We start from the raw sequence: 22,583 nt of genomic DNA on the forward strand, positions 1-22,583 counted from the left end.
CTAGCCCCCAATGAACTTCCTACAAAACACATGGGACTATTAAAAATTAAAGGATGGGCCCTAGCTGGGTTTGCTCAGTGGATAGAGCGTCAGCCTGCGGACTGAAGGGTCCTGGGTTCAATTTCAGTCAAGGACACATGCCAGGTTGTGGGCTTGATCCCCAATAGAGGGCGCGCAAGATACAGCCAATCAATGATTCTCTCTCATCATGGATGTTTCTAGCTCTTTCTCCCTTCCTCTCTGAAATCAATAAAAATAAAAATACATTTAAAAAAATTTTAAGGGATGAGAACCAACCAATGAATGCGTCAATAAGTGGAACAACAAAAATCCATGTTTCTCTTCCTAAAATCAACCAATAAAAAAATGAAATAAAAAATAAAGATGAAAGAACAATGCCAAATAAATGTTTTTGAAAACTAGGTCACATACTCATTTTGAAGAGTTGTGCATATTTTTATATTGACTATTAGGTCAAATCAAACAAAAGGGCATCAAAGCTAACACCAGGTCCATTCTGAGGACTATTGAAGGAAGATTTATGCTCCACCCAGAGTCTGAGCCCTTACCCGTTTCCCCCCTGCTATTCATTGTTCAGGTGCCCTCCCTGAGGTCAGAAAACTGGCTCATCAGTCCACTGTCATTTTGGTGCCTGCCTCTGACAGGTGATGCACATACATGTGCAGCCCTCCTCCCACTCCCTTCAGAGGCCATGTCAGAATGGTTACGTGCTCCCCAAGCCCCTGACAGCAGACCCTACTCCCACTGCAGCATTTCTAAGTCCCACAATGTGGGCTATTGCTGTTTTTGGTCAAATGTGAAAGAGAAAGCTGTATGAATGGAAAGAAACGGCAGACTTTGATGTGCTCAGTAAAGCTAAGCTATTCCATTATGCCACAGGACTGCAAACCTTCAAAGCGATGTTTCTTCACATGACTGCCTCACTATTCATTAAAATGTTATAGCAAACATTCTCAGAATTGTCCATTTCAGAGATAATGTAATTGGTGCAAAGTGAAAGATCTCCTATCTTCAAGTTTCCATTTCCTTAGTACTCCTACGGCTTGCATACTCTGAGTAAATGTTAAAGCTGGGAGAATCCTATTACTGTATTTATTCACGTAACTCCCTGCATTACCGAGTCTCTAAAGTGGATGTGAAATCAAAAATATCCACATGAGCCTGTAGGTTGAAGAGGAGACACCGGTGAGCATTCCCTCTGCAAACCTGCCTGTCTGGCCTCACTGACGCAGAGGAGGCTGCTAGGCTGAGCGGTGTGACCTAGGACACTGCCTGTCTGTCTTCTGTGAATCGGACATTTAAACTTTCAAATAAAAAGACTAAGAGAGAAAAATCTAAATAAGTAATACAACACTTTCTACCTATTGGCAAACTACCTTTTTGCCCCTGTTTCTCACAAATGCAACAATTTATAAGAAATAGTCATAGTTTAGTCTGAACAGGGAAGAACTTGGAAGGGAAGAATTAACTGTCATTGGAAGCTGTGTAACTGACAAATTTATTTGGTAAATGGAATTCTCTCAGAAAATAATGCAAATGAGGAGTTGCCAGATTTTACTTAATTTTCCTTTTCCTCAAGTTGGGAATAAAATGGGGGAGGGGAGACAGAGAAGTACACAAGTACATAGGGCACATGTTATTTACAAGGCTATAGCCAGTAAATTATGCTGCTAGTAGCTGCTCAAGAAGTGTGTCCTTCAGAGGGAAGGCAAGGGAGGGTGAGTGGGAAGAGATCAATGAACTTGTATGCATATATGCATAACCTGTGGACACAAAGGGGTGGTGAGGGCCTGGGGGAGGTTAATGGGGGGAAAAGGAGGACCTAGACCTATGTGATACTTTCAATAATAAAGATTAAAAAAAGAGAGAAGTGTGATCTTATGAGAAAACATTTCTCAGAAGAGCAAACGGGTAAAGTCCACGCTAAAGGAGAAAAGAAACATGTGAATTATAGTAGAAACAACACTAGTGAAGTGTGTGCAGAGGAAAACAACAATCTAGTCTTTGATTTCCTATTATACACACGAATCATACTTGTCTTCTTTCCTAATGAGTATTACATTTTTATATATAATGACTACTTTCAAGGTAGGAAGATAGAAAGCACAGGATTTCACTTACATCTATACAGGAATATTTACTTTGTAAGACACAAAACCCAGGATCACAGTACACAGTGGTCATTTATTTAAATACTTGAAAAGGTCAATGATGGAAAAAATAGGTTTATCATGAGAGTTTATGTTCATTAGATTTATTTTACCATTTAAAAAAGTGCTGCTTCTAGGTTATCCCAGACAGACACAGAACACTTCATGATACGTGCAGCTGCTGAGTCACTAGGACAGACACAGCCCTTGTAGAATGATTTACACTTTGGGAGGAAATGCAATTGTTGCAGTGGTGACTGTTTATTTGAACTAAAAACAGTGATAATATACAAATCTTTTTTCTCATTTGATTGAAAGGGCTATAAAATTCAACATCCTGACAAAGGAAGCAACATAATCGCGCAGGTAACACCTCTAATTGCCTTTAGCTCCTCCTTCCTTAAAGGTCCTCACACTCAGTTATACAATTGTCTAGCTAGCCCGGTGGCTTCCAGGCTGGCTTACCCCAGTGACTGAAAGAAGGTTGTGCTGGTAAGCTGACAATGACTTGTTTGTTTTTACAAACGGAGAGAAAGTGGTAGGTAAATTGTGCCTCCTGTACTTGAAGGACCCAAAGATCATTTGGAGTAAATGTAAATAAATAAGTGATCCATGAGTAAATACAATCTCTGAACTGACTTAAGCCTAGGAGAGTGAGCCAACTGAGCACTAACAATACCATGTAGAAACATCTAGAAATATCATTTCTAGAACTCAGTTTGGGAGACCATATCTTGCCTGAATATGTACATTATTTACAAAACATTCCCTTTTGGCCTCTGGAATTTAGCCATTTTAGTCTGGCTGTTAAGCTGTTTCTTTCCATATGCTAGCCAATACTGCAGTTACAACTATCGTTAAAATACTCTTATGCACGAATTACAAATAATTAATAAAGTAACTCTGCATGTATAAATATGTCAATATTTCTAGCAGAATTTAAAGCATTCAGAATGTACATAAAAGTATTTGTTTTTGGTAGGGGCCAGTATTTTTTTGTTTTAAATCATCGCTGTTTCAATAATGCTTTGTACATGGCAAAGCCCAAAACGGCAAAAACAGTAGCACCAAAACTTGCTCGAAGCCAAAACGTGGAACTCTTGAGGTCAGCTTGTGTCACGTGCCTGTAGTCAGAAAATATAATTAATGTTGAAAACATGATTAGTATGAAAACACCAGTATTAACAGTCTACTTTTAGGGAAGTATTAGCACACTTGTCAGGCTAATTGCATACGGTAATGCTTAATTAAAAACATTTATCAGTATAGCCACATGTACATTGCTTAGTTGATCATTACCTTGTAATGTGGACATCAATAAAAATAACTGTCTTTACAATGAACTACGATTTGAGAGTAAACAACATTTAAATTTTTATACATTTTCTTCACATGGGAAACGGAGAACTTAGACAAATCATGTACCACTTTTTAATACCACCATGGTCCTTCAAAATGAAAGGAACTTAATGTGCAATTTTGAGTCCCCAGGAATTGAAAGCTATCTTGTAAGCAGTTAAGCGACAAGTGACAATACTTTTCTAAGAGCAATGCTTAAAGTCAACTTTGGAAATACTGAGCCCCATAAAAATTTACCCAAAAAATAGCAAAGGGGGTGGGGAAGATTTACCAGTTTGCATTAATTTGGTTAATGCTGATTAAAGAAAGGAAAACAATCAAACAAACAAACAAACTCTGGTATTAGTCAGACAGGCAGTGACAATGGTATCAACTAAAGGACATAGTGTAACATGATGGAATGAAAAGTAAATGATGTAAAAAAAAAAAAAAAGCCATATTATGCATGACAAGAACAGGGACAGCCTGTACCACAAACTGAGTTTGTGAGCATGCTCAGTTAATAACACTGCTAAGCACCCTCAAGAGTCTCAAGTATGACAGCTTACCATGAAGAGGATAAAGCTTTAAAGCAAAGGTTGGAACATTTTATTCAAGCGTCACTGAAGTTTTAGTTAAGTGAACACAATTGAGGTGATGTAGAATTAAGAGCGTAGAGAGACTGTCTAGTTCAGGTTATTTTACAACTAAGTTAAACAAACAGGTTTGAAGCAAAAATCATACATCATCAAAAGACCAAGACACTGTTACATGCAAAAGAGTTAAGAGCCAAGAAGAGAAATTGTGTAAAACTACTGTGCCTCAGTAATAGACAAAGAGTGATCAGATTAGTTATCACAAAATACAATCTGTACATTCCCGGAAACAAGACTATACTACAATCCAGAGCGCTCCATGCTTGGCACCCTGCAAAACAACACTCAGCACTCCGGTTTCTTATCCTCCCCAGTTTCTATTAAAAAAAAAAAATCACTCCTTACATAATTATTATTTTGCAAAGCAAAGTGATAACACAGATTCATTCCACCTTTCGAATTAGTCCTTTCAACAGGCAATGTTTCATTTATTGATTTGTTTGTTTAAAGTTAGGGAGGAGACTACTTAGGTTTGAGTTTTTCCAGCTGGAAAAACTCCAACAAGGCCAACAACCCACTGCTTGTGGGAAATGTTACCTGGCTTCAAGAAAAAGTGGACCATGAGATGACTCCATGAAGATGGAATCTTCAACAGAGCTGACGGCGTGCACCTGGTGAGTAATACTGCCTTCGTCGTCTGCTAACAGCATGGCACCCCACTCAGCTACCCGGGCTCTTAACCTTTTATACACATGCACACAGTTTGCGGTTCACAGCAGAGCTCACAAAAGAAGGAGACTGAAAATAACGTCTCTCAATTAAACAGCCCACACAGAAATTGAGTTGCCACCCTATATGATACATCTTATGCTTTCTATATTTAAAATAAATGTATTCTATAGCAAATTGCAAAACTTAAAAAAAAAATCTATCTATATGTACTCTTTAAAATACTCCATAGGCAAGGAAACCTAAGGCTGTAATATACATTCTCTACATATCCCTCAGAGGCTGATCTTGGTATATCCAAAACACTAAGGGAAGCCCTTGAAACCAATACCCTAAGCCAGCAGTCACCAACTGGTGGTCCGTGAGGTCTGAAAGGTTGGCAACCGCTGCCCTAAGCAGTACCTGACAACATGTGGTGGCCATAAGTATTCATTCAAAATGAGGCTAACAACTATTAATCAGAAGGTTTATAGATGTTTCTAATTTCAGACTACCAAAACCTACAAAATACATCTGTGAAAAATTGAGTCCAACATTCCAAATTCATAGACTGTTATGATCTTATGATGAAGGTTTCAAAGTTTACAATTCCAAGTCAATAGAGATGTACAGAATTTAAAGTGAGAACATAGGTTAAATGTGCATTAGAGCTTTTGCTTCAAGCTTTGGTGTCTGTGTGATTTTTGTGCATTTTCACTGATGGAGGATTTTTCTAAAATTTTTTATATTTATTTTTTAACTTAGGGAGAGAAAGGGGTTAGGATTAAAGCTAGCTGCAATCACATTAAAATCAGTCAAAATAATTTCTCATAAATATTCAAGTATAGAAGCTTATGATCATAGCTCCTTTTGTTGTATTTTAAGAAAGTAATACCATTCCAAAAATAAAGTATTCTGACTGACTTTATTGCTTAGTTTTCTTTTGCATTTTCAGATAGTAATCATTTTCCCCAAGCTGTAGTATAACCTTCCATAGGCAAAACAGTTCATATTTATATACAAACAACATAGATACATGCTCAAGATATAGCTAGTTAAAAATTGAACTATTAACTCAAAATATATTTTAATGATTCCATTAATGTTATAGTAGTTGTTTCAGGCACTTTTAGACATGGAAAATCACACTTCTAGACACAGAAAGCTACCTGGAGAACTATTTCATGCCTTTGCCATGTGCATTTAAAAGCAGCACCAACAAGGCTCTATTTACAGAACAGAAAGCATTTCTAATGGATGGCACATTTGTTGTTGCTTAGGTAACTGAAACATCTGAATAAAGAATAGTGTCATCCTGTGAACCGAAGGGTCGCAGGTTCGATCCCTGATCGAGGTGTGTACGTGAGGCAACCAATGGATGATTTTTTCTCACACTAATGATTCATTCTCTCTCTCTCTCATTAATGAAAAATATATCCTTGGGTGAGGATTAACATTTGAAAAAACAAACAAGAAAAGAAGAGTGCCATCTTAATTGTATTTCATAAGAATTAAGAAGTGAGTCATGCTTCTCATTTTAGGTCTCAAGTAGAAGCAGAATAACAGTTTCATAAAGCTGCCTCCCAATTCATTTCTAAATTCAAGCAAAAATAATGCTTCCATAATTCAAAAGTATAATTCTTTCAAAATGACTCACATAAAATATCATCTTAGAATTATATCGTATCTTATTGCATACTTTTTCTTTCTTCTTAAAGTATTTTAGTATTAAAAAGGTAATATATGCTCATTGTAAGATATGTGCAAAATAAAGTAGGGAAAAAAATCAACGACAGTCCTATCACCTAAGGCAGTGGTTAGCAAACTCATTAGTCAACAGAGCCAAATATCAACAGTACAACGATTGAAATTTCTTTTGAGGGCAAAATTTTTTAAACTTAAACTATATAGGTAGGTACATTGTTATTAACTTAATTAGGGTACTCCTAAGGCTTAGGAAGAGCCACACTCAAGGGGCCAAAGAGCCGCATGTAGCTCGCGAGCCGCAGTTTGCCGACCATGGAGTCCTAGGCAACTAATTAAAATTTGGAGCATTTCTTTTTAGACTTTTTCTATGTATTTCTTTTTAAAAAAAATATTTTTTTATTGATTTCAGAGAGGATGGGAGAGGGAGAGAGAGAAACATCAATGATGAGAGAGAATCATTGGTCGGCTGCCTCCAGCACACCCCACACTGGGGATCAAGCCTGCCACCTGGGCATATGCCCTGTCCGGGAATTGGACCGTGACCTCCTGATTCATAGATGGAGACTCAACCACTGGGCCATGCAAGCCAGGCTCTATGTATTTCTTACACAGCTGCAAACACAATGTGTATAGTTTATATAATGTTATATCCTTTAAAAAAAACTATTATGTAAGGACTTTTCCATATATTATAGAAGCATAATTTTAAATAGCTACATTATATTCTATTATCCTAATGGTGGCTATTCTCGATTTACTGGTGACTATAAGTAAAGTGATGAATAACTTTCTACATAAGATTTCTCTCTATATTTAGGATATAGTTTCCCAAGATGAATATTACAGGGTTAAAAAATGTGTGTGTGCAAGTGTGTGTATGAAGGTTCTTTAAAAAAAAAAAATCTATTGCTATGCCAGAATCATTACATTTTCCTACTCTATTTGGAATAAGATCATTTAGTTCAGCAGTATCTCTTTTAGAACATAAGAAATGATGACTAACTGCTGAAATATAACCTTAATCAATCATTTGAAGCTTATCAGAGCTTTCAAGTTCGTAGGTGGATGCTGGCTTTGTGTCTGAGAAGTGCTGAAGGCACATATGTCCATCAGATGACAAACACTTTCTGACACAGATGTGGGAGCCGTTCACTATATTTGGGCTTGGGTATTATTTATTTTTTCTCTGTTCTCCATTTTTATTACATTGGGTTATGTGTCTGTACCTGAGCTAATGGGCTTGGGTATTATTAAGGCTGCTACTTAATAAGGCAGAGAGAAGGAAATGTTTGAAAATTCAGGCAATAAAGAGTTAAATTAAGACTTTTCTTTGTGGCACTGAGCCTAGGTTTGGCTCAGTGGACCAAGGGTCCTGGGTTCGATTCCAGTCAAGGGCATGCACCTTGGTTGAAGGCTCCTCCCTGGCCCGGGCCCTGGTTGGGGCGTGTGCAGGAGGCAACCAATTGATGGGTTTCTCTCACATTGATGTTTCTCTGTTTTTCCCTCTCTCTTCCACTCTCTCTGAAAGATCAATGGAAAAAATATCCTCGGGTGAACAAAAAAGAAAAAGAATTCTCTTTGTGAAGAGTCACACCAGGCATATAACAGAGTGACCAAAATTCCCAAGTACCTCTGCACAGAATGCCTTAAAGCAGCATACAAGATGCTTTTGATTAACTCTGCAATTTATGGTGAATATAAGAACAAGACTCAAAATCTTTATTGGTTAAATGTATTGAACAAATAATAAAAAAAGGAACTGTTATCAACTGCAATATTTAGAAACTTAAAATAATCAAATCCCAAAGGGTTCAATGGCATTAAACCCATTTTAGCTACTCTCATAGGATATGTTTAATTTTTTTATGTGTCACAGGACTTTATATATCTGGGATATGGAAACTATATTAAAGAGATCTAAAAATCTGCAAAAATTAGAATGTGAGGAAGGGGGAGAATTCAGTGAGATCCAGATATCGATTAACCATGTCTTGGGTTGCAAACTATTATGCAGAGGACAGAACAGTAGAGTAGAACATACTGAAAAGCAACAAAGCTAAGAGACTGTAGGAAGAGTAGTTCTACCCAGACTTTTTATCAGGCCTCCCCTAAAGCTTGTCAGAAACAAATTTGAATTTCCTATTTTTAATTTTTGTCACTCATCATTTTATCCTTTCCAAACACAACTCAGAGGTATACAAATGCACTAATGTGAATGATCTTCTAATTTTATAATTCTATCCATCTATGTATCTCAGGTATGCAGTTTTAAGTTAATACTTTGAAACAGCCTATATAATGGTCATGCATGTAACCTAAAGTTACTAGGGCTCATACGTATCATATATAGCTTTTTGCTATTTCAATTACCTAACCCAAGTTAAAAACTGTATTGAGGTCACCAAAACTATAAGTTTTCTGTTTTTAATAAGTCACATAAAAAAAATTCCAAACCTCCCTGCTTTTATTCCTCTCAATGCTTCTTCCTGGTGAAGCATTTTTTAAATATTTATTTCTAATAAAAAATGCTTGTATTGTTAATAATAATTTTAATAATGACAATTTTCCTGACTGAATTAGTAGGCATGAATATTCTAATAAGATATTTCTCAAAATAGGTTAAAAATCAAAATAACAGTATGTATCCAACAAAGATGAATTACAACACAAAAGTCGTAAGAAAACTGTTAACTGAGCATGCCTAAATAGTAACACACTTTGGAAAAGGACATAGGTGTGCATCAATGTCAAAAAAAAATGCTTTACCAAGCATTAGAATAAAAATTTAGATAATCATAGGTACATGGGAATATGCCATGGGAAACATAATATATATGATAACTACTGATACTTAAAGATTAGTATAGGCAAACTCCACCTTGTGTGCTCTTTAATATATTAACCAAATGGCAAAAATATTTTAAATTATACGCAGCAGCAGCTTAATGAGAATCTACAACATGATCTCCTGTATCATTTTAAACTATGATAAGTATCCAAATCCAAAGAAAAGCCTTGTAAGGACTTTCATATAAAGGAATATGGAAGTTTCATATAAAACTAAATGCAGGACAGACTTCCTTTCATACAATATGTTACTATAACATAATATCCTAAGAATTCTTATAGTCCCAACAGAATCTCTACAACATTAAGATTTCTAGGAACCTGCCAGCACCGGTTTGGCTCAGTGGATGGAGAGTCGGCCTGCGGACTGAGGGGTCCCGGGTTCGGTTCCGGTCAGGGGCATGTACCTTGGTTGGGGGCACATCCCCAGTGGGGGGCGTGCAGGAGGCAGCTGATCGATGTTTCTCTCTCATCGATGTTTCTAACTCTCTGTCCCTGTCCCTTCCTCTCTGTAAAAAATCAATAAAATATATTAAAAAAAAAAAAAAGATTTCTAGGAACCTATCCTCTTCATAAAGCAATCCTATGAAAAGGTAGTTAATTTTGGTATGACGAAAGTAAAATATTTCTTAAAAAGGGGCGGCTCTTACATTAAATAACATAATTTAAAATTATGTAAAAGAGGAAATTGAAATTAGGTGATTATTAAAGCAATATGGGCAAATGAAGTAAGTCATTATGAATGGCTTAAGTGTCATATACATCCAATTTTAAAAATACATTAAAAAATAGGGCAAAAAATACAATGGATATGACTGTCCATCATATCTTTGAGTCTCTGGAAATAGTGTGAACTGTCCACGTGGTTGCTAAAGTAAAATGCTGCTACTGAGCTTAAGAAGTAACATGAGCCTAGCCGGTTTGACTCAGTGAATAGAGTGTTGGCCTGTGGAATGAAGGGTCCCTGGTTCGATTCCAGTCAAGGGCACATGCCTGGGTTGTGGGCTCGATCCCCAGTAGGGGGCGTGCAGGAGGCAGCCAATCGATGATCCTCTCTCATCATTGATGTTTCTATCTCTCCCTCTCCCTTCCTCTCTGAAATCAATAAAAATATACTTAAAAAAAAGAAGTAACATCAACAAATAATTTAGATGGCTAGTGCAAATAATAAAATGGAATAAAAGAAATCCTAAATCCAAAGTAAATATCAAAGAAAATCTCACAAAATAATAAACTGTAAATAAACCACTTTAGTTGAATTATAGGGTAGGATGAATGGGTACAGACAGAAAACTAGCTGCGAAAGAGATTGAGAGGAGTTAAAAAATGACTCAATGGCACCGACAAACAAATGAAAATGAACACCTAAAGGAAGGGACACATTAAAGTTCAGAGCACTCCATAGTATAGTAACATCTTCATACAAAGTAGGAGTGTCTGAAGTCAGAATAATAAATAATAAATTAAAATCCTGGGTAGTTCAAACCAACCATCAAGCTCACCCCTACATAATCATTTAATACTTTCACATTAAAAAGGTATTTAAAAATAAAAATGTAATCAAAAGATATTTTCCCTCAGTAACATGATTTACACTGATATGAAAGCATTACCAAAGATTAAAATAATCTGACCACATTAATTATGCTCCAAATGTATTTAAATCAAAATAATTCTAGTTAATTATAATTATAAAGAAAAACATAAACTTATCCAGACCTGAAGGGTGAGCCTGTAATTACCAAAGTTACATGTCAAACACATAGTTTAACACTTGTCTCACATGTTGAAATCACTATACATTCAATTAAATTGGGAAAAAATTTTCATTACTATTTTCTACTTAAAATCTGTACTGCCAGTTAATAAGGTCCAAAAAAGACAATCTTTACTGGTAAAAAACACATAGCTAGGGAAAAGATGGACAATTTCAGAAATGAATCTATTAAACTTGTGTAAGTAAAAAATAATTAATAGGCTTAAATCCTCTCATGGTGAGGTTCTAGCACTTCCTTTTTTGGCATAGGACTATGGTCACTGAAAATATAACCAAAGTATAAGAAAAAAATTTCAAACAACATAATATTTAGAAAGGTTCTTAAGGGTAGGTCCATTATCATCTTCTTCTTCTTATTTTGCCCAGGCTCACAGCAGATCCTATCCAAACCAGGTACTTAAATTAAGTATTAAAATAAATAAAAGGGAGGAGTTTGAGATAAAGGGAGTATGTGGTCTCAAACATGCGTTATCTTTGGAAGTTATTTCTAGTTCAGGGATCGAAATTTTTATATGCACAATAAAACTGTGCTAATTTGAGATCAACCTATATGTGCCAATATTTGTCTATCAATTTTTTTGCAGAAATTTGATGAAACTTTTTGCTTAAATCAAAAATTTAAAACTGCTCTTTTAAAGTTCCAAATAAAAAACTAGGCATGGCAGATTTATAAAACCAAAGACTTAAGAGTTACTATTGAGTGAGAATCCCTACTAAATTACAGTGAAAAGTTCTTAAATGACTTGTATTCAATTAATCATTATGTAACATTAAGATATACCTCACCTGGCAAACCAATGGTGACCAACCACCTAAGATGCCAAAACCTGAGAAATACTAGGATAAGGTGATTCCATTCTCACCCCATCGCCCTGAAACTTTTTCAAATTTTACACGAAAAAGGAGTAAAATGGGGAAGGGGAAGGAGGGTTAAGAGACATTTTCATTTCTTAGGTGTACTTTGTTGTGTGTATACCTACATTTTTACAACTGTAAGCCATAGCTTAAGACTGAGGTTGCAAACTGGTGGCCTGTAAACAGGTTTTGTTTTTTCTGATTTGTACTTTTAAAATTTGCTATATAATAACAAATAACAGAAAACTTCACATAAAAACCCTGATTTCTAGTCTCATAGAATCAGAACACATGGCAACACCAATAACAAAAGTCCAGAGCTGAGCTGTGGGGGCCTCTTTTAAACAGGGCCTGTCATAGTCCCACCTCTCTTATTTTTTAAACTTGGTCACCTTCATTCATTTACATTTTCTATCTAGATCCTGTAGGCACTTAATTTGGGCCTCTACTCCCACCAACTTTATTTACATCCTTTTGTAAACCAGAAGAAACTTTAATATACAACTTTTAAATTTCTATGAAATAAATTGAAATACTATTAGGGATCAGGAAGGAGTTCTTTAAAGGTTTCCCTCCTCTTCTTTTCCATTCCTTTCATTCTTGATTATCAGGTGTCAGTGATGTATTGCAACATCACCATTAAATTATTTCTTATAAATAAATATGAAAAAGTGTACTGATTTCTGCTCAAGGATCACTATATAGAAAATATACTATGAGTAAGCTTATCCAATAATGCACACCCAACCTATTCCATTTGGAAGCTGATCTAAGAATAAAATTGTCATTAAGGTGCAGACAATAAATTAATCTGCAATTCTGGACAATCAAGGATTTGTCGAATAAATAAAATAGATGGTTTGTGATCAGCAATGACTAGGTGCCAAGGTAGGTTCACCAAGAATAAAACACCAAATAGATGTCACTTCCTATTTAGATGTAATTACCATACTGGTAGATGAGAGGATGTGGTAGAGAGTATATGTTTATTTTTAAAAAGCCCTCCATGAACTCTCTCATAAGATAATAAGATAAACTATAGACTGGATAATAAAATATTTTTAACTGACAAAATAATCTTTCTCCAAGAATTCTGAACCTATGTCGCTGAGAAGAGTCCTCTAGTGGAGTGCTATAGGGCTTGCATGCTCTTTTTTTTTTTTTTTTTTTTTTGCGCTCTCTCCAATCTCTGGGTATTGGACATTATTTTTTATCAGCAACTGGAAAGATAAAGAAGACATATCTACAAAATTTGCAAATAACACAATGTTGAGAGAGATATATAGTGGGACAAATGACAAAATAATGTTTGAAATGACTGAGCTAGAACAAATGGATAAAAAAGAATATGACATTTAATAGAGATACATATGTACCTGCAATTAGATTCAAAGAGTCAATTAAAAATGGCAAATACACAATTAGAGAGGAGTGGACACTGCCTTAATAGCACTTCATATGAAAAAAAAAATCTGATTTCAATTAACCCCAAGATTAAAATGCATCAACAGTGGAATGGGGCTGCTAAAACGTTAACTCATGCAGTAGACAGGTGCTGTCTTAACCATGGAACACGTCTGACCACTGTTCTGGACTAGTCAGGTCACACCTGGAGCACTGGTCCCCATTCTCAGCGGCACCTTTTAAGAGGTACTCTAAAAACCTAAGGGACTTTGAGATGAGGACAACCAGGAATGATGAAGTCACTAAACCATCTAATTTAAGAAAAGGCTGAAAGAAATGGGGATGTTCTACCTGGAGAAGAGAAAATTAGGGGAGACATGATGGTCGTCTTCAAATGTCTGAAGGATTGCTATGTTGAAGAGGGAGTAGAATAGTCGTATGTTGTTCTAAAGGGCAGAACTAAAACTAAAGGAAAGAAAGTTATAGGGAAATCATTTTAGTTAAAAACAAAATAAAATAAAAAACAAAAAGCCCTCTCCAATGAGGAAAGCCACCAGCAGACAAACAGCACGCTCTCAGGAAGACTTGCAGAAAGGCATTCTAATGGGAGGTTAGGCCAGAAGAACGTTAGAATCCCTTCCACCTCTACCATGTCCAAATCAGAGCTCCTGAACTAGGAGCCTGCAGTTCCTCAGACAGGCGCAATGAGAGAATCTGCACTGCTACTTTAGGAGGTGCCATTCACGGGACAGAGGCAGAACTTGACCACCAAATGGGTGTGGGGATCCCTTCAAAGCAGGCACCTGAGATGGCTGCATTCTTACTCAGAGCTGCCAGTGCTCAAAGCCTCCCCAAAGCTCATTTAGAAAGATTTCAAAGTCCGTTTCTGGCTCACGTAAGCTACAGTCTCCCTGTTTCATAGCCACACCTACTATATTGCTGGTAGACACAAACTATCCTGCTCATCTGGTACAGTCAGAGCCTAGCCCTCAGCAAAAGTCCAATGGTAAACAAATTAACTGACCCATTTCTCATCCAAGTCTACTGAGCTTGATCATCTGTCTTAATCAAGGCCAGTTCCCAATGACATTTGAATGAGTTTAAAATCCTAATTCATCCTTAGACACATAAAAATTTAACATTAGATATAAATTAATATTACATAGGCTCTTAAATGCTCACAAAATGTAAAATAAATCTGAACAAAGGTAGCATGACCAGAATAAGAATATAACCCCCCAAATTCTTTGCTTTGAGGGAAGGTATATATATCCTATTTTTCTTTCATTTTTCAAAGCATATTACTTTCTAGGCATATGTCACGTTTTGGACTCATTTATAAAGACCTCAAAAACTAGTACTATAGATCTCTTTTTCTTTTCCATATTCCTTTGAATCCTTAAAGTTGGTTACTATCCTCATTTCCAGAAATGATGCTCTTTCAAATAAACATTCCAGGCACTTAAAATAGATAATTTGTTCAAACCCAAGATATTGTTCACATTGGTATGGGTTTAATAAGTTGTATTATTTGAATGTACACTAAATACATTATAACACTTGGGATCAACGTGTCTTTTCCTTACTACGAATGTCCCAATTTATTTCTACAACTCTCAGCCAAAAGCTTTTAATCTCCTTATACATATTATCCTCTAATATGAAAGATACTTTAGCTTCCTTAATGAAAAAAAAAAAAACCCAAAATTTTATAGTCTCCTAAATATATCTATGAATTTAGAGACATTACTAAGAATGGTTCCAAATCTAAATACTGTAACCACAGTGAGAATTTTAATGGAAGTTAGCTGGGCATCAGTCAGCTCATTGTCTTTGTAAGTAAGTATAAGTGTAATAAATAGTTATCCACTTTTTCCTTTTGTATTTTAACAGAATGCCTGGTACCCAGTAAATAAAGTTAAGAACCTGTTAAGAATTGCAGTGAAGATTTTGTTCTTTATAGATTGCAGCAACTCTGAGTTGAGGAAGTTCTGACAGATGCAAAATGTACACCTGTTGCAGGTGCACATACAGCGTAACCGGGCATGGCTGCGAAAACACACAGAAGGACAGGAGTTGAGTTCTTACTTACAAATATGGCACAAGTCAGGGTGTGCCAAGTTAAAAAAAAATTAGGCATAAGCAACACTAAGGAACAGGATAGTGTGGGGCATGCTAAAGTTGTGCAGAATTCCACATATATAAAAAATACAGTAAACAGCTTTGGTTCCCTCCTCCCTCCCTATAGAAAATCTAAGGACAAGGGAGATGGAATTATTATTACAGGAGTTTTAGTGGAATAAATATGCACAGCAATAGCTGGCACCCTCATCTAAATTAATAAAAAGAAAAACTGAGTAAGCCATAGCACCCACCAAATAGACAAAATTTACTAACATTTAAATAACCATTCCCTCCTCCTCCTCCTCTTCCCTCAGCATACACACATGCCTGAAAACCAGGAAGAAGAAGAGTGACAAATACACACAAAAATCAAAAGACGAGTATATTCAAACCCCGAGGAGATATGAACATCATCTTTGAAATATCAAGCACTTTGATTCCCAAAGGAAATCAAAGAGCTGCATTTTGAACAAAATAGAGGGTTAATTTCATCTGCTACTATGAAACTCTGGGTAAGGATGTAAAAACCAACAATGATCCAACTGGTATTAGATATGAAATTTAGGGAGGCTTTCTGACTCCTTTCTGGTTGAGTGGAGTTGTACTAGTTGGCACAGGCACATGGGGCAACCCATTTCACCTCCGCCCTAACAACCAAAGTAGGGTCTCCAATGACTGCTCAGTGGTCAGAGCCACTCAGACACACAAAGCCTGAATCACACTACCCTGAAGAGGTACTGGTGCAGAACCCCCACAGAAGAGCGCCACCTGATGAACCAATGCCATCACTTCCTGTAACACCTGAACATTTTTTGCAAGGCTTCTCAGTCAAAGGACTGGCCCAATCTGAGTTGGCTTAGCTTGTGAGATCGGATGAGACCACAGGGCACAGTGGCATGGTTGTGGAGATTTAGCAGCATCCCAATAATGCCTAATTCCCAACATGAAGAAAAACAAGAATTAATTTAAAACTTGACTTGTGATGATGAACATATCACTGCTACTAAGTCACTGCCAGCTGTCATACTGGAATCCATCTTTTATTTTATAAACTGAGTCCGACTGTTCAACATACACCGGCTCCACCCTCCAAAAAGGAGGGGTGCAAAGTATGCTTAGCAACAGGGAGATGCTTCATGAGAAGGAGTTTGGGATTAACCATATAAACAAGTGTCCAAGTATGTACATTTATCATACACACACACACATACACACAAAGTGCAGTAAAATATTAAAAGGTACAGATCTAAAAACACAGTTGCAGTTATTTACAAGATTAAAATAGTGCATTTACACAGTAAACAAAGGACACCATAATACAGTTAGGCAGTAAGCCTGACCAAGCAGTGCGTTTCTGGATAATTACTGAATGTTAATTATGGCAAGAAAGGAGACTTGCTCATCTATAAGAAAATGTCAACAAAATCCCACAGAAGCCATAAAGAAAAAGTAACTTACAAAGCAGTTTTTAGAAAGACCCAGACTTTTCTCAAATTCTCTATTCTATCAGTGTTGCCCGTGTCTCGGGAGAGTCTGTCTCTGTAATGATCCTCTCTGTAGATACATACATGAGAGTTTTAAAGGTAAAACATAAATAAGGCTGTGCTTATCTTATAGTAATAGAAATGCCTTGTCTTCCAACATAAATAGAACTGCAAGGGTTTACTGCATTTTAAAGCAAGTATTAATTAGTTAATGAAATAGCAGTAAAGTTAACTCTGACTTGAAAAATCTGTAACAAATGAACAACTTTCGGAAAAAACTCAGTTTATAGCAATGTTTGATTACTCTATTTCATACCGTAGTTTTCATAAGAATAATAATTTAGAGAATAACACAATTATAAATAGAATAAACTATGAAGTCCCGAGAAACGCACTGCCTGAAAACTATCTTTGTTACAAAACAGAATTTATACATAGTGCTCGAGGAGAATGCCATTAAGAACCATGCAATTTTAAGGCAGTTAGTAAACTATGAAGATGACCACAGTTATGTGCTTGTGCATATGCATGTATAGCTATACAATAAATGTACATAAAACTTGTGGTATAACACAATGTAAAACATTTATATAGCAGGAATTCCAATTACAACTACTTTTTACAGCACTTAAAAAAGACATCATATCCTGAACTCAAATATACCCATAATTTAATTACATAAAAGATTTTAGATCTTTCACATACTCAAGATCAATTAATCAACAGAAAAATATAAAAATGAACTTTTTGTTCATATGGAAATACCTTACAAGCATAAAACAACATGTGCTAACCCCACTTTATTGCAGTAAGACTGTTGCTTTTCTAATGCTGGGTGGGGAGCTTAGTTTTATTATACTACCCTATCAAGATAGTTATAGCATGTTCAAATCTATACCAATACTGTCAGCACTGTTTATATAAATTTATTATGGCACCCAAACCAAACTTGCATTTTCTCAAATTTGCACCTTCTCATTATAATCTTTCTGTTGCTGAACAACTTCTATGGACAGAGGTTCCACTCTCATGGCTAATAATGGCATGCAATGTCGTTATGAACCATGCAACATGAAAATGATGGCAGAGTAAGTACTTACGGGTACATGGCCATTGTTGTCAACTTAACAAAGATATCTTTACTGGGTGCCTCAGTGGTATTGCAAGTGAAGGCTTGTGGTGGAGGCATTTTGTGTTTCCTGCAGAAATCAGCAGGTGAAATACTATATTCTTGTTTAACTTCATGCAGGTCTGACTTTGCAGCTATGATTAAGCAAGGTATTCTGCTGTCCATAAAGTGTTGCTGTGGAATAAAAAATGAAACAAAAATCTGATGACAAGTTCAAAAATTACTCTGTTTAATTAAATGTGTACTAAAATTTTTCTCTGGATAGGCAAAGCAACAATAGTGGTCCAGGCCAGTCTTGTAATATTACCAGGGCTACTTTTCTAATGCTGGTAACAATATAAACCTGTAATGCTTCTTCAGATTCATCGAATTTGAAAATTTTTTTTATGAAAAAGACATGATATTTTGAAATAAAAAGAAATCTATATAAAGTCCTCAATCCTAAAGCACACTATTTTCTTTTTTCGTATTACCTTCAGTCCTTAAGCACATGCATTTATATACTACATGTTTATATATATAGTGGCCGTCATGCTGGATATAAACATTTAAAAATGTATTATACAGAATCTCCCATGTTTTCAGAATTCAAAACCATTGTTTTTAATGGCTGTTTAATAGACCACTGGATTATTTTATCTTAATTTGGTAAAGTATCCTCTCCTATTCTTAGACATCTGAATTATTTCTAGTTTTTTGCTATCCTATATAATAAAAGCCTAATAAGCTAAGTGTCCAGTCATCCAGTCGTCCATTCAACCAAGCGAGGTGTAATATGTTAATGATATGGTAAAGCTGTTCAACTGCTTGCTATGACATGCACTGACCACTGGGGGCAGACAGTCAACTGGTTGGCCAGTCGCTATGATGTGCACTGACCACCAGGGGGCAGATGCTCCAACCAGTAAGTGAGCTTGCTGCTGGGGTCTGGCTGATTAGGACTGAGTGAGACAGGCCAGACATGCTCTGGAGCCCTCCTGTGGTCCCTCCCTGGCCCCGATCCTTGCACTGGGCCTCTAGTTAAAAATAATGCTAGAATAAATTCCTTTGTACATACAGTTTTATGTACAAAGGAATTAAATCTTGTTAAAATCTCAAAGTGACTAATAACTTTTCAAGCCTCTGGTTTTCCCCCTTATTCTATTATTATTCATGATGGACCTGGCAATATACAATCCATGGGCATCCCTAACAGCCAAGAAGACCTTCCATTAATACAGGGAGTCTTACCCAGGAATGCACATCAGAGTCATGCATGGGAAAAAACGTTTTTTAAAATACAGATGTCTGGGACCTTACCACCTCAGAACAAAACCAGAACCTTTAGGGACAGGAAACAGATGTACATACTTTTTAAAAGCCCCACAAATGATTTTCTTGGTTAGAAAACACCACATTACAATTCCATTAAACTCCATTTAAGTTAAACTTAGTTATACACCAAAAGAACAACAAACCTTAAAAATCCTGGCACAGTATTCAAAGGATTTGGGATTACTGACATCATATACGAGGCATACAACGTCACAAAAGATCTCAGCCTCAGTTAGAAACTCCGATTCTGAGATATCATGCATCTTGTAAAAAGAAAAAAATAATGAAAAACATAAATATAATATCAATGAATAATTAAAGTCATGATGTTTTACTATTTGTTTAACTTAACTTCCTAATTAAAAGATACTAGTTAAGCATAAATTTTCAGACCATTTTTATTTATTTTATTTTATTTTTTTTAAAATATATTTTATTGAGTTTTTACAGAGAGAAAGGGAGAGAGATAGAGAGTTAGAAACATCGATGAGAGAGAAACATCGATCAGCTGCCTCCTGCACATCTCCTACTGGGGATGTGCGCGCATCTCAGGTACATGCCCTTGACCGGAATCGAACCCGGGACCTTTCAGTCCGCAGGCCGATGCTCTATCCACTAAGCCAAACCGGTTTCGGCATCAGACCATTTTTAGAAGTGGGAAGTGCAGGTAAGTATTTTCTGATTTTGTGAATTAAAAATGGTGATTAGGATTTACAAAGGCTAACATTTACTGAGTGACTAAAGTGTAGTGGGCAGACCCTTTACCTACGTTCTCTACATTCTATAGATAAGATGACAGGCTATGAGATTAAGTCAACTGCTTAAAATAACACATCTAACAAATCATTACACCAAAATTTCAACACAGATATGATTCAAAGTCTATTTTCATTCTATCATACTACCTTTTCTCCCTACCAATCAAAAACACAAAGCAAAGAACTTTTCACACAATGCTCCACTTGTTCTATTTTATTGCCTACACTTTTTTTAAAATTTTATTTTATTGTTTAAAGTATTACAATGTTAACTATAAAACTTCTAAAGAAATATCTCACCTATGATATGATAATAATTCAACAAAGTAAAATTCAGGACTGAGTTATATAAGATAGTGCCTCTTTGTTGAGGAGAAGAAAGGGGAAATGTAGAGTCAGAAGTGACTCAATATATTCCAAATAAAACACTATAATAACATGAATATTCAGACGTGAAAGACGCTAAATTTATAAATACTGTAAGAATAAAAACAGGAAAATTAACAGTCAGCAATATTTACTGAGTACACAGTAGGTAAATAATAGGAGATAAATAAGATTTAATAAGAAACTGACAAAAACCTTTTATCATAAAGAGTAAAATTCAAGTGATCATTTGTCTGGATGAACCTGTTAGCAGTTTCTCATATTAGCTAACTTGAGAAACTGAGGCTCAGAGAGAGTAAGCGACTTGCCTGAGGTAACACAGCTAATCAACGGTCAACCAGTGTTCAAAATGAAATCTGACTGGGTCAAAAGAGAACATATAATCTCTTTCTACTGCATTTCATAGTATCTTTTCAGTTATACCCTTCTTTCATTCATTTTTCTTAGGCTCACACATTTGTTAAGTACACTCCTTCCCTGCTAAATAGATAAAAAATTCTGATTACAGATACACTATCAAGCACCTGCACTAAGATTTTCATATTAATTTCTAATTAACAGTAGAGGATAATTTTTTTAAGTAAAAGGGCAAGAAAAAGTAAAGAAGAGTTAACATTTTTACTCTTATTGTAGTATAACATACAATTTAACACACAAATAGATGAATTTTTACTTATAGCTATACTCATGTAATCACCATACATATCAAGGGAATTAAAATTAATTCCAATGAATAAACCAGGTGGGAGAGAAAAAAATCACATTAAAGTTCCACATACAGCCATTAAATTAAACCCAATTAGTTTCCAAAGAGTCTTTAAAAAATATACCTAATCTACACTAATAAAAGAGAAAAATGGTAATTGGCGTACGACGATACCCTTTTCATTGGCTAATCAGGGCTATATGCAAATTAACTGCCAACTATGATTGGCAGTTAACTGCCAACTAAGATTGGCAGTTAACTGCCAACAAGATGGCGGTTAATTTGCATACGTAGGCACAATGCAGGGAGGCGAAAGGGAAAGCAGGAAGAAGCCCCCTGCCACTGACAGTGATCGGAAACCCAGGGGGGAGCTAAGAGCTGGGGGGCAGGGCAAAGGCGGCCCCCCAGCCATGATCGGAGAATCAGGCGCCTTTTCCGCCCTGGCCAGTGATAGCAGGAAGTAGGGGTGGAGCCAGCGATGGGAGCTGGGCACGGTCGAAGCTGGCAGTCCCGGGAGCTAGGGGTCCCTTGCCTGGGTCTAAAGCGGAGCCCACGATCGCGGGGCCGCTGCAGCTGTGGGTCCCCGCTGCCCAGGCCGGACGCCTCAGCCAGAGGCCTCAGGCCTGGTCAAGGGGCCGATCCGGTGATTGGTGATCGGAGGGTGATGAGGGTCAACTCCTCTGGCCGAGGCATCAGGCCTGGGTGGGGGGCGGAGCCAGGGATTGGGGGGATATAATGGTCCCCTTGCCCAGGCCTGAAGCCTGGGTCAGAGGCGTCAGGCTTGGGCGGGGGGTGGAGCAAGCGATCAGAGGGAGATGGGGGTCCCCTGCCCAGGCATTATTCCTGGGCCAGAGGCCTCAGGCCTGGGCGGGGGCCAGAGCCAGTGATTGGGGGGAAATGGGGGTCCCCTGTCCAAGCCTGACACCTCTGGCGGAGGCGTCAGGCCTGGGCAAGGGGCCAATCCTGCGATTGGAGGGTGATGGGGGTCAACGCCTGAGGGCTCCCAGTATGTGAGAGGGAGCAGGCTGGGCTGAGGGACACTCCCCCCACACACACCCAGTGCACGAATTTCGTGCACTGGGCCCCTAGTAATTAATAATCTTTATATACCAGAAAACTTCTTACCAACAAGTATTTCTCTTGTCCATATACATAAACAGTGTTAATCGCATAGTAGGATTTATGATCATCCCGAATTTTCTTCTGTCTCTGAAAACAACCAAAAATTTTAATATTTATAGTAAGATACCACAGCAACTACTTGCCATCAGTACATAT

At 36.8% G+C, this 22,583-nt stretch overlaps 1 protein-coding gene across 12 annotated transcripts in view; it reads right to left on the reverse strand.

The window, feature by feature from the left end:
* Window positions 1–2,185: 2,185 nt before the first annotated feature.
* RHOT1 (ras homolog family member T1) overlaps window positions 2,186–22,583 on the reverse strand; it is a 60,682-nt gene continuing 40,284 nt past the window's right edge. For 2 of the 12 annotated variants that reach the window (XM_059669524.1, XM_059669533.1), the window contains 7 exons: window positions 22,431–22,514; window positions 19,598–19,717; window positions 18,112–18,314; window positions 16,986–17,081; window positions 15,330–15,452; window positions 4,703–4,846; window positions 2,186–3,295 (listed from right to left, as the gene is read on the reverse strand). In XM_059669524.1, coding sequence (XP_059525507.1) covers window positions 3,178–3,295; window positions 4,703–4,846; window positions 15,330–15,452; window positions 16,986–17,081; window positions 18,112–18,314; window positions 19,598–19,717; window positions 22,431–22,514 — 888 coding nt within the window. In that variant the 3' untranslated portion in view covers window positions 2,186–3,177. Of the gene's footprint in view, window positions 3,296–4,702; window positions 4,847–13,754; window positions 13,869–15,329; window positions 15,453–16,985; window positions 17,082–18,111; window positions 18,315–19,597; window positions 19,718–22,430; window positions 22,515–22,583 lie in introns of all 12 variants that reach the window. The other 10 variants (XR_009449172.1, XM_059669528.1, XR_009449173.1 and 7 more) reach the window with 10 other exon arrangements.

This window comes from Myotis daubentonii, chromosome 16, assembly GCF_963259705.1.
Source record: "Myotis daubentonii chromosome 16, mMyoDau2.1, whole genome shotgun sequence".
Classification (NCBI taxonomy): domain Eukaryota; kingdom Metazoa; phylum Chordata; class Mammalia; order Chiroptera; family Vespertilionidae; genus Myotis; species Myotis daubentonii.